At 57.3% G+C, this 10,544-nt stretch overlaps 2 protein-coding genes across 3 annotated transcripts; one reads left to right on the top strand and one right to left on the bottom strand.

Moving 5' to 3' along the window:
- Positions 1-1,125: 1,125 nt before the first annotated feature.
- On the bottom strand, positions 1,126-6,387 carry C5H16orf86 (chromosome 5 C16orf86 homolog). 2 transcript variants are annotated; one of them, XM_007993941.3, is made up of 4 exons: positions 6,129-6,387; positions 5,674-5,903; positions 5,122-5,342; positions 1,126-5,027 (listed from the first exon to the last, which is right to left on the bottom strand). In XM_007993941.3, the coding sequence occupies exons 1-4, from the start codon at positions 6,228-6,230 to the stop codon at positions 4,624-4,626; spliced, it is 957 nt and encodes a 318-aa protein (XP_007992132.1). In that variant the 5' UTR covers positions 6,231-6,387; the 3' UTR covers positions 1,126-4,623. The 2 variants fall into 2 exon arrangements, with proteins under 2 accessions (XP_007992132.1, XP_037863954.1); XM_038008026.2 differs by having other exon boundaries at positions 5,122-5,972; positions 6,129-6,231.
- Positions 6,388-6,450: 63 nt separating this feature from the next.
- ENKD1 (enkurin domain containing 1) lies at positions 6,451-10,471 on the top strand. The gene is made up of 7 exons (XM_007993940.3): positions 6,451-6,857; positions 6,951-7,145; positions 8,237-8,409; positions 9,352-9,477; positions 9,594-9,757; positions 9,860-9,996; positions 10,095-10,471. The coding sequence occupies exons 1-7, from the start codon at positions 6,773-6,775 to the stop codon at positions 10,253-10,255; spliced, it is 1,041 nt and encodes a 346-aa protein (XP_007992131.1). The 5' UTR covers positions 6,451-6,772; the 3' UTR covers positions 10,256-10,471.
- Positions 10,472-10,544: the final 73 nt, after the last annotated feature.

Genomic DNA, 10,544 nt, shown 5'->3' with positions numbered 1-10,544 from the left:
CTTCCCTCAGATGTCTTTACCATCAAGTATCTCCTGGGTATCAGAGCTGGTCAGTCCCACACGGGATGGGGAAGACAGATATGCTCAGATGCCTGTGGCCAAGGGAGCCCACAGGGTTCTGGTCTCCACGCGTGACTAAACCCACACTGGTTCCAGACTTGTCCAGCAGCGCCCCCTCCTGGAAAAAGACAGCATCTCCCAGGACCTGTTTCCAAATCTCAGGATGTTACTAGCTAGCTCTTTCTCAGGTCAAAATAAAGTTTTTCCAGGACAGTAAAAATGCAGTTAGCTTTGCTCATCACATACAGCAACCAAAAGAAAACTTCCAGAATACCTGTTGCTTATTCTTCAACCTCCAGCCAAATCCAGGACTGTTTTCACCAAATCCAGAACTGTTTTCACCCAGACGGTGGCAGCCGCTTCCTTTCCTGTTCTGCCCATCACCCTGCTGGCCAAGCAGCCTCTCCTGAACGTCACGCCAAGATCCCTCCCTCTCCACACCCCTCTTCCTCACCCCCGGACTTGTCCAACCTGGTTTCCATATGGCCATGCCCTCCACTCCAGCCACACTAAGCAGCCCTCCTGCAGAGGTGGCAGCTTCCATACTAGGAGGGCTTTGTCCCTGGCACGTCCTCTGCCTGGAAGGCACCACCTCTCTCTCTCAGGAGTCAGCTGGAGGACTGCCTGGTCACCACTTCTGCCCTCGGCAAAGTAGCCACTCCCCAACCTGTGGTCCCACAGCCTTGGTCCTCAGTTGCACTGAGGTTGCATCTCCCTCCCTCCCTCCCTCTCTCTTTTTTCTTTCTTTCTTTCTCTCTCTCTTTCTTTTTCTTTTCTTTCTTTTTCTCTTTCTTTTTCTTTTCTTTCTCTCTCTCTCCCCCTTCCTTCCTTCCTTCCTTTATTCCCTCCCTCCCTCCCTCCCTTCCTTCTCCCCTTCCTTCCTTTATTCCCTCCCTCCCTCCATTCCTCTTTCCCTCTCTCCCTCCCCTCCCCTCCCCTCCCCTTCCCTATCCTCCCCTCCCCTTCCCTATCCTCCCCCTTTCCTTCCCTTCCCTCCCCTCCTTTCTTTTCTTGACAGAGTCTCACTCTGTCACCCAGGCCAAAGTGCAGTGGCATCACCTTGGCTTACAGCCACCTCCACCTCCCGGGTTCAAGCGATTCTCCTGCCTCAGCCTCCCAAGTTGCTGGGACTGCAGGTGCCCGCCACCACACCTGGCTAATTTTGGGGGGGTTTTTTGTTTGCTTTTGAGACGGAGTTTCGCTCTTGTTGCCTAGGCTGGAGTGGAGTGGTGCGATCTCGGCTCACTGCAACCTCCACCCCCCTGGTTCAAGCAATTCTCCTGCCTCAGCCTCCCGAGTAAGTAGCTGGAATTACAGGCGCACACCACCACGTCCGACTAATTTTTTTGTATTTTTAGTAGAGACGGGGTTTCACCATGTTGGCCAGGCTGGCTGGTTTCGAACTCCTGACCTCGTGATCCACCCACCTTGGCCTCCCAAAGTACTGGGATTACAGGCATGAGCCACCGCCCCCAGCCTAATTTTTGTATTTTTAGTAGAGACGGGGTTTCACCACGTTGTCCAGGCTGGTCTTGAACTTCTGGCCTAAGTGATCTGCTCCCCTCAGCCTCCCAAGGTGCTAGGATTACAGGCATGAACCACTGCACCTGGCCACTTGTTTTGAATATATAATTTCAACTTTTATTTTACATTCAGGGGGTACATGTGTAAGTTTGTTACATGTGTATACTGTGTGATGCTGAGGTTTGGGGGACGATTGGTCTCATCACCCAGGTAGTGAACATAGTACTCAATAGGTTTTTCAACCCTCACCCCACCCCCTCTCTGCCCCCTCTCGTAGTCTTGTGTTTGTGTTTCCCATCTTTGTGTCCATGTGTACCCAATGTGTAGCTCCCACTTGTGAGAACATGTTCTATTTGGTTTCCTGTTCCTGTGTTAATTTGCTTAGGATAGTGGTCTCAGCCGTTTCCATGTTGCTGCAACGGACACGATTTCATTCTTTTTTATGGCTGCATCATTTTTACTTCTTGAGACAGGGAAAAATGTTGCCCAGGCTGGTCTTGAACTCCCAGGCTCAAACGATCCTCCTGCCTCAGCCTCCCAAATATCTGGGACTACAGACACAGACCACCACGCCCAGCTACACGTCTCCCTAAATCATGTAGCATTGCCCCTTTACAGCGAGCTTCTAGGAGTAGTAGGGACTTGATCCTTTCTGCAGTTCCTGCCACCCACCCTGCTTAGACAAGTCCATTGGGTAATAGGCCTCAGGAATTGCAGACTAGTTCTCCCACGATTTCTAATTCCTGCCTCACCTGTGAGAAGACAGGACCAGCTCTTCCTTATCAGTGCTGGCCTTGCTTACACTTCTAGCCCTGGAGGCTGCACAAAGATAGGGAGGCCTTCTGGGGTCAGGCCTTAGCCAGAGAGTCCCCAGGTCGGCAGATCCTGCACAACTGAGGACAGGGATTCCTAGATCCCAGGGTATAGTCTCCTGCAAGGCCACTTCTCTCCAGGCCTCTGCCTTCCCAACCATAAAGCGAGGAGGTTAAGCTCCATTACCTTGGCTGGGTGTGTTGGCTCATGCCTGTAATCCCAGCACTTTGGGAGGCCAAGGAGGGAGGATTGCTTGGGGTCCAGAGTTTGAGACCAACCTAAGGAACACAGACCCTATCTCCACAAAAATATTTTTTGGCCAGGCACGGTGGCTCACATTTGTAATCCTTGAGTCCGGGAGGTGGAGGTTGCAGTGAGCCAAGATTGTGCCACTGCACTCCAGCCTGGGTGACAGAAGGAGACCCTGTCATAAAGAAAAAAAAACATCCTGACCCCATGGCTTGCCATGGGACCAGTGAGCCCCCAAGTGACCCTGTCAAAGGAGGGAGCAGCCCGGGATGATGCCAGAAAGGGGACCCTCCTTTTCCCACCTGAACCTGCCCATCCCACTTCCTCCAGTGACCTTGCCAGGCCATATTCCAGGGAACCTACACATGACTGTGTCCTCGGGATGACCTCAGCCTTTCAGATTCCGGCATGTCCCTCTCTGCAACTTCCTCCACCCTCACTTCCGTCTCATCACCTTGATGCCTTTTAGGGGGCCCTCTGGCTTGGTGGATGTGATGCAATGAGATGTGCCCTTAGGGAGCTCACAATCTAGCCCTGAAGACAGTTACGACCCACATGATAGTAGTATCTAGGTGCTACAATGCAGGGCAACACGGCATGCTGTCTGCCTCCCCAAGAAGCAGGGTTTTCAAAGGTGTATGTGCACTAGCCAGGGGGAGTGGTGGGATTAAAGGCATTTTAGGCAGAGGAAACCCCACATGCACAGAGTAAAGGGAGGAAAAGGTGTAACTGCTCAGGGAATTACAGGAACCAACTGAGTTCTAAGGTAGCTGGGGCGAGAGGAGGGGAATCCCAAGGGGGAGTGACACCATCAGGGGCTCAGGTGTGTGTGTTGCAGGGCCACTGGATGGATCTGTGGGCCAAGGGACGACAGGCAGGGAGACCAGTGAGGCTGTCACCTGGAGATGACAGTGGTCCAGGCAACGGTGCTGACTGTGGAGTCCGAGAGGTTCTCAGCCTGAAAGGGTATGTTCACTGGCCTCAATGTCTGCTTAGCTTGTAGGAATCAGGGGGCAAAGAACAGGATGGGGTCTGGGGTGACATCCAAGATTCTAGCTTAAACAATTGCGCAGATGAGATACAGGAGGAAAAGCCAGTTGGAGGGAGGGGAAATTATCCATGAACTTGAAATTCCCTGTGTCTGTTTGCGGTGTCCAAGGAACACACAGGAGGCCCAGGATGTGCAGTTTCCAAAATGGCCAACACTGGCTGGCTCTGGCAGCAGAGATCCCTGCCGGTTGGACACAGTTGTCATCCAGTGGCTTGGCCTCAGGGCCCCAGATGCACTTACTGCCCCTGCCCACCCCTGCCTGTCAGGAAAACATCACTGATGCCCTGTCACCTGTGACCAGGGGCTACTCCATGGACAAGGTCCAGTCCAGCTATGGTCTGGCAATGAGTGGAAAACATCCCAAAGCTGTCACTCCGGCGACAGGCAAAAGAACTCTGAGCTACCTCCTAGGAGGATCCCAAGTTTTGATCCCCTCAAGGTGAAACCAAATGCAGGCCCTTCCCCAGGAGACAAACAGTAGGGCCAAACACCTGCTTCCCATGACCCTACAGACCCTTTCTTTCCTCTGCTCCAAGTTCCTCCTTCTCACTTCCCTCTTCATCACCCAGTTAGCCGCCTGACCCTCAGATTCACCTAAACACACAGTACCAGGTCCAGCCCAATTCAGTGAGGCATGGGGTGGCACAAAGGCATCTGTCATTGTCAAAGTCTCAGGAGATGCAGATGACCATTCAGGCCTCAAACCCTGCACTGTTGAGTCCTCCATCCTCTTTCCCAGTTCAGGAAACCTATCCGGGGAATCACAAAGTCTTTGAAAAAGAAAAATATTTATTTTCAGCAAGCCCAAAGTCCCAAGTGGGGGCAGGTGCCAAATTTGCCCCCTCCACCAGAGGGCCTAGGCCCACAGGAAGCCTGAAGCCAAATTCAGGCATGGAAGGAGGGGAGCCACCAGTGGGGCGGGACAGTCACTTGTACTGAGGAGAGAGCGGGGGGACAAGCGGAGCAGTGCAGACACTCAGCATCTTGTCGATGTCCACCTGGGTTGACTTATCCACCTCAGCCTTGTGGTGGTCACTCACCCCCAAGCTGGGCAAGCCCCCAGCCTCCTCTCCAGCCTCCTCTCCGAGGGGAGCCAGAGCATGGATGGGGGTCACTAATGCACTGGGACAGGGCAAAGCGAGGCCTGGGCCCAGCTCACCTGCCAAGGGCAGCAAGGCCTGCAGTTGCTCCACACCTGCCTCCTCGGGAACCAGGGCCAGCTCTGCCTCTGCCTCCACCTCGGCCTCCCCGTCCCCCTCCCCTGCCTGGTTCAGCTCGGGGTTGCAATAGTTGATGTACTGGTACAGGGGCCGCAGGCGCTGGGCCTTTCCTGCAAAGACCAGGGCAGGGCAGAGGCTAGAGCGCCAGGTTGTGCCATGTCGGGCCCCACAGGGAGAAGGAACAGCCCAGGGACTGCCACTCACGCTCCAGCCCCAATGTCTCTAAGGGTGCAGACACCGTGCTGGCCACAGCGTGGAGCACGGGAGCCCCCAGGCTCTTGCGCTTCTTGGCTTTTTTGTGCTGTTTGGCAGATGGTGAGGGCTCACTCTGGCTGCCCTCTGGCTCCTCCTCCTGCAGCGGCAGCCTGGGTGGCAGCTCAGCTTCAGCCTTGGGATGGGCACGAAGGCCCGGGAGGCTGAGGGACCTGAGCCAGGGACAAGAGACCTGACACAGGGAATACCCCAGCCTGCCCACCGCCCCAGGACTCGACGCCTGCCCCTTTCCTGGTCGATGAGGCCCCAGGCCCAAGAGGCTTAGAGGCCAGTGAGCCCAGTGCCCTACAAACCCTGAAGCTCCCACTCTCCTGCTGCTCCCTACACGGGGGCTCTTGAAGAACGGGAGAGGAGAGTGATGGTAGTGACAGAGGACAAGAATCCTTCCTGCAGGAGTGCAGGAATCAGGAATGCTACTGGGGTGTGTGCCCCAACCCCGGGCCTGCAGCTCCTTCCCCTCCTCTTTCCCCAGAGCCCCCTCACTTGACAGGCTTTCTCTTTGGACCATGACGGGGCCTCACAATGGAGACCACGGGCCTGGGGCCTCTCTCCTCTAGCGCTCCAGCTTCCGGCTTGGGCCTCTCCTCCCCCAGCTTGGGTCCTTCCTCCTGGAGCTCCAGCTCCGAAGCTGCGCCTGCTGGGCGCTGGTCTTCACCCTGGGTTCCGCGGGCCTCATGGGCTGGCACCAGGAAATGTTCTCCCGCCACTGGACACTAGAGGTGACACACAGGCCATCGGTCACCATGGTCGGGCAAAGGACATAGGGATCCGTCACTGAACACCTAACATTAGACACCGAAACGGGAATAAGGACACCAGCCTGTGCCCCTCCCCGCCTGGAGGGCCCAGCCTGGCAGTTAGCGGGTCGGGGCGCTCAGAGTTCCGCCTCTCAGAGCGCTGCGGCCCCGTGTTTGAAGGTTAAACAGCCTGACGGTCACCTCGGAGGTCTGAGCGCTGCCGGGGTCCTCCGCGAGCTGTCCCTGCCCCATGACCGTAGCCTCCTGGACCCCCGGCCGCCTCTCCGCCCCTGCCGAGGCCATGGCTGCGCAGGCTCAGTGCATCCTCCACAGCTGCTTGGGGAGGGCCCCGAGCGGCTGGATGGTGGCCCCGCGCTGACCCTGGAGACCGGCCAGCAAGCGAGGGCAGAGCTGGGAAGCGAAACCGGCGACCGCGGAGCCCACACTCGGCGGAAACTACAAGCCCCAGGACGCTTTGCGCCAGGGTCAGTAGGCCCTGACCCCGGGGACGGAAGCCACGGTTGCCCGGCAACAACAACTCCCGTCGGGTGCCAGCGGCTGGCGGCAAAACCTCTCGAGTGAGCCCCTGCCCGAGTGCCGCGGGGGAGAGGCCGCGGGGGAGAGGCCGCGAGCGGGACCGAGAAGTGGGCTGGGGGGAGAGGTCGCGGAGGCGGCGAACGAGGCCGGGGCCCAGGCAGGGACCGGCAGGGGCCCGGGAGTGACGGGCACGCCAGGGTCAGGGTCCCAGGCGAGGGAGGAGGCCCGGGGTTGGGGAAGGGGGCCCGGGGAGGGAGGTGCACAGCCCTGCAGGCCTCGGGGCACCGTTGCTGGGCGGTGCCGGCAGCATGTGCGAGGGCCCGTCCCGCATCTCGGGGCCCATCCCCCCAGACCCGACGCTCTGCCCTGACTACTACCGGCGGCCGGCCTCGGGTGAGTCCAGGGGCTCGGCGGTGGTGCTAGGCTCAGGGGTCGGCCCCGGCTCCACCTCTGAGCCCTGGACTCCACCCGGCTCCGCCCCCACAGCTCAAGGGCGCCTCGAGGGAAACGCGTTGAAGCTGGACTTGCTGACCTCGGACCGGGCCCTGGACGCCACCGCTCCCTGTGGCCCCCGCATCGGTCCCGGTGCCCGAGAGATCCTGGAGCGCGGCCGGCGCGGCGTCGGGGACGTGCTGTTGCAACTCGAGGGGATCTCCCTAGGTCCTGGGGCCTCTCTCAAGAGTAAGTCCCAGGAATGGAAGAAGGGGCAGAGAGGCAATGCGGGGTGGAAAGAGATCAAAAGCAGCTGCTCTTTCCGCCCTGACCTGGGCCCAGGCTTTGCATCTCTTGAGTCTCAGTTTCCTCAACTATAAAAGGGGGAGAAATGTGCTGCCTTCTCGAAGGAAGTGAACTGAATAAGGTAGTTCCCACGAAGCCCTAGCTCTGCTTCGTGCGTGCATTTATTTATTTATTTATTTATTTATTTATTTATTTCACGCCATTCTCCTGCCTCAGCCTCTGGTGTAGCTGGGACTACAGGCGCCCGCCACCGTGCCCGGCTAATTTTTTTTGTATTTTTAGTAGAGATGGGGTTTCACCGTGTTAGCCAGGATGGTCTCGATCTCCTGACCTCGTGATCCACCCGTCTCGGCCTCCCAAAGTGCTGGGATTACAGGCTTGAGCCACCGCGCCCGGCTCCGCTTCGTGCATTTATTACCCGTCAAATTTGTTTGTTGAGTGCCCACTGTGTGCCAGGCCATATAGGTGCTAGAACACAGGGTTGAAGATAAGCATGAGCCATCATTGAGTCAAGGTGGGAGACAAAGAACAAGAGATGAATGTCATATATGAGATGATCTATGGTAGACTTCACTATAATAATGGAGAAAATCACCCGGACGCAGTGGCTCACTCCTGGAATCCCAGCACTTTGGGAGGCCCAGGCAGGCGGATCACTTGAGCCCAGGAGATGGAAACCAGCCTGGCCAACATGGTGAAACCCCATCTCTACAAAAAATACAAAAATTAGCCTGGCATGGTGGCGTGTGTCTGTAATCCCAGCTACTCAGCAGGCTGAAGTGGGAGGATCACTTCAGCTGGGGAGGTCAAGGCTGCAGTGAGCTGTGATCATGCCACTGTACTCCAGCCTGGGTGACAGAGCGAGACACTGTCTCAAATAATAATAATAATAATGGAGACAGTCATCCTGAAATACTACATGAGGAAGAGAACTCCTTCTGTAGGAGGCAGGAGGCAGGCCTGTGTGTGAACTAGTGGAAGTTGAATTGTGTGGGCCCTATGTAGGGCAGAGCCTGGTGGCATCTTTTCTCCAGGGAAGGACCCTAAAGACCATGAGAAGGAGAACCTGAGGCGGATCAGGGAGATTCAGAAGCGCTTCAGAGAACAGGAGCGCAGCCGGGAGCATGGACAGCCCAGGCCCCTGAAAGCTCTGTGGCGCTCGCCCAAGTACGATAAGGTGGAGTCCCGGGTCAAGGCCCAGCTCCAGGTACCTGCTCCAGGGAGCCAGAAGTATTATCCTTTTTGTTGGCCAACAGGCAGCTATACCCTGATCTGAGTTCTGGGGAGGGAGGGAACTAAGAGACCCTGGCTCTGCTGCAGGGCGAGGCTGGGGGGCTTCTCAGAAGTGGTGATGGCGGGACTGATCCTGAGGGGCAAGCAGCAGTTAGTCAAGGGGACAGCAGAGGAGAACATTCCCAAAAGATGGAACCTCACAGACCACAGGGCACGCAGCAGTGGAGATGCTAGGTGTACAGTTCACTGTGAGGAAAGAAGGGCGTGAAGTTAGGCCAAGAAGTCAGCTGGGCCCACATCAGGGGCCACAAAAGCCACTTTTCAGTCCTTATTTCTGAGGACAGTGGGAAGGGCAGGGGTATGGTGGGGGGCTCTGTCTCGGGTAGAGAGTAGCACCATCCTTCCATCCAGGGACTCAGCAGGAGGAGCAGGAGTGAGACGAAAGGCAAGGTCACACAAATGTGTCTGGGCTGAAGCATCTGTGGGGCTCCCAGGGGGTGGGAGTGTGTCCAGGAAGCAGATGGAAATTCAGGCCTGGATCTCAGGAGTGAGACCCAGGAGTTATTGACGATCAGGTTGAGGACAATGAGACCAAGGAAGTGACCGCCTGGATTTGAGGACTTGGAGGCCAGCCGTCAGGAACCTTGTGGGGCTAGAGCCAGGAAGCTTGGCTAGGAAGGATGAAAGAGAGTGGTAGGTGGGCCAGTACTGAGGTGGAAGGGGAGATGGTTTGTTTTCTTAAAAATGTGATGTGCTCACACATTTGTGTGCTGATGAGGACAAGTGTCTCTTGAAGAGGGAAGAGGGCCCGAGGGACACGGATGCAAAGGTCAGAAGGGCCAAGAGGGCCAGGGTTTTGCAGCTTGAGCCCCAGACCTTAGCCTGCCTGGTCTCTCTGCTGTGCTGTGCCCTCCAGGAGCCTGGCCCTGCCTTTGGGACAGAGTCTGCGCACTTCCTGCGGGCGCACTCCCGCTGCGGCCCTGGCCTCCCACCACCCCGTGTACCTAGTCCCCAGCCACCACCACCAGGTCCCAAAGCTAAGGTGAGAGGATGTGTGGGGGCTGGATGGTGGTTGGGCAGGGTTCCCGGTGTGTGGTGGGGGTTCAGGGACACAACATAATGCTGTCTGCCCCCACCCACGCTTGCTGTGTCCTGCAGGAGCCAGGCCTGGGGGTGGACTTCATTCGTCACAATGCACGAGCTGCGAAGAGGGCCCCCCGGAGGCATTCCCGCTCACTGCAGGTCCTGGCACAAGTGTTAGAGCAGCAGCGGCAGGCCCAGGAGCACTACAATGCCACACAGAAGGGCCATGTGCCGCATTAGTAGGTCTCACTGCCTGACACTCAGGGTGAGGGAGATACCTGTGGAGGGCGGGAACCAACCTCTGCCCTGGGGTCATCAACTCTGAACCTGTGTACCCACAGCTTGTTGGAGCGCAGGGACCTGTGGCAGCGGGAGGCTGAGGCTCGCAAGCAGAGCCAGCCAGACCCTGCCATGCCCCCAGGCCACATGCGCATGCCTGAAAACCAGCGGCTGGAAACACTGACCAAGCTGCTCCAGAGTGAGTACCTGGACAGGGAGGCTGGAGGGGGACCCCACTGGGGACCGGGCACCCCTGCCCAACACTCACTGTTCTCACTGTTCCCGGGCCCCCTGTAGGCCAGAGCCAGCTGCTGCGTGAGCTGGTACTGCTGCCTGCCGGGGCAGACTCACTGAGAGCCCAGAGCCACCGTGCTGAGCTGGATCGGAAACTGGTGCAGGTAGAGGAGGCCATCAAGATCTTTTCTCGGCCCAAGGTCTTCGTGAAGATGGATACCTGAGCCCCTCTGAGGGACAGTGGCAGGGAGCTCCATGCTGAGGATCGCCACATGGCTGCAAAGGACAGGGTCGGACCCAATCCCAGAGCAGAGGTCTGAAGTCAGGAGCAGGGGGGTGGCCAGTGTCCCTAGAGCACTCCTCCCAGCCACCAGTGGCTGCAGAAGGGCCACCCCAGCCTTTTAACTGCTTTGTCAAAATTAAACCTTTTGTATACAGGATTTGTTTCCATAAGAGCTTTTCTTACCCTAAAAATGCCAAGCCTGGTGGCCCTCCTGCTGCTTGATTGCAGGA

Source organism: Chlorocebus sabaeus, chromosome 5 (genome assembly GCF_047675955.1).
Source record: "Chlorocebus sabaeus isolate Y175 chromosome 5, mChlSab1.0.hap1, whole genome shotgun sequence".
Classification (NCBI taxonomy): domain Eukaryota; kingdom Metazoa; phylum Chordata; class Mammalia; order Primates; family Cercopithecidae; genus Chlorocebus; species Chlorocebus sabaeus.
The sequence above is the reverse complement of the archived record's forward strand: the minus strand, read 5'-3'. Positions and strand labels throughout refer to the sequence as shown.

Excerpts from the sequence above, each read along its gene's own strand:
- ENKD1 (XM_007993940.3), top strand. The coding sequence starts at position 6,773 with ATGTGCGAGGGCCCGTCCCGCATCTCGGGGCCCATCCCCCCAGACCCG. Across the intron at positions 9,478-9,593 it reads CACCAGGTCCCAAAGCTAAG|GAGCCAGGCCTGGGGGTGGA; the intron begins GTGAGAGGATGT and ends TGTGTCCTGCAG. Across the intron at positions 9,997-10,094 it reads ACTGACCAAGCTGCTCCAGA|GCCAGAGCCAGCTGCTGCGT; the intron begins GTGAGTACCTGG and ends GGCCCCCTGTAG.
- C5H16orf86 (XM_038008026.2), bottom strand. The coding sequence starts at position 5,698 with ATGGTCCAAAGAGAAAGCCTGTCAAGTGAGGGGGCTCTGGGGAAAGAG. Across the intron at positions 5,028-5,121 it reads AGAGACATTGGGGCTGGAGC|GAAAGGCCCAGCGCCTGCGG; the intron begins GTGAGTGGCAGT and ends TGGTCTTTGCAG.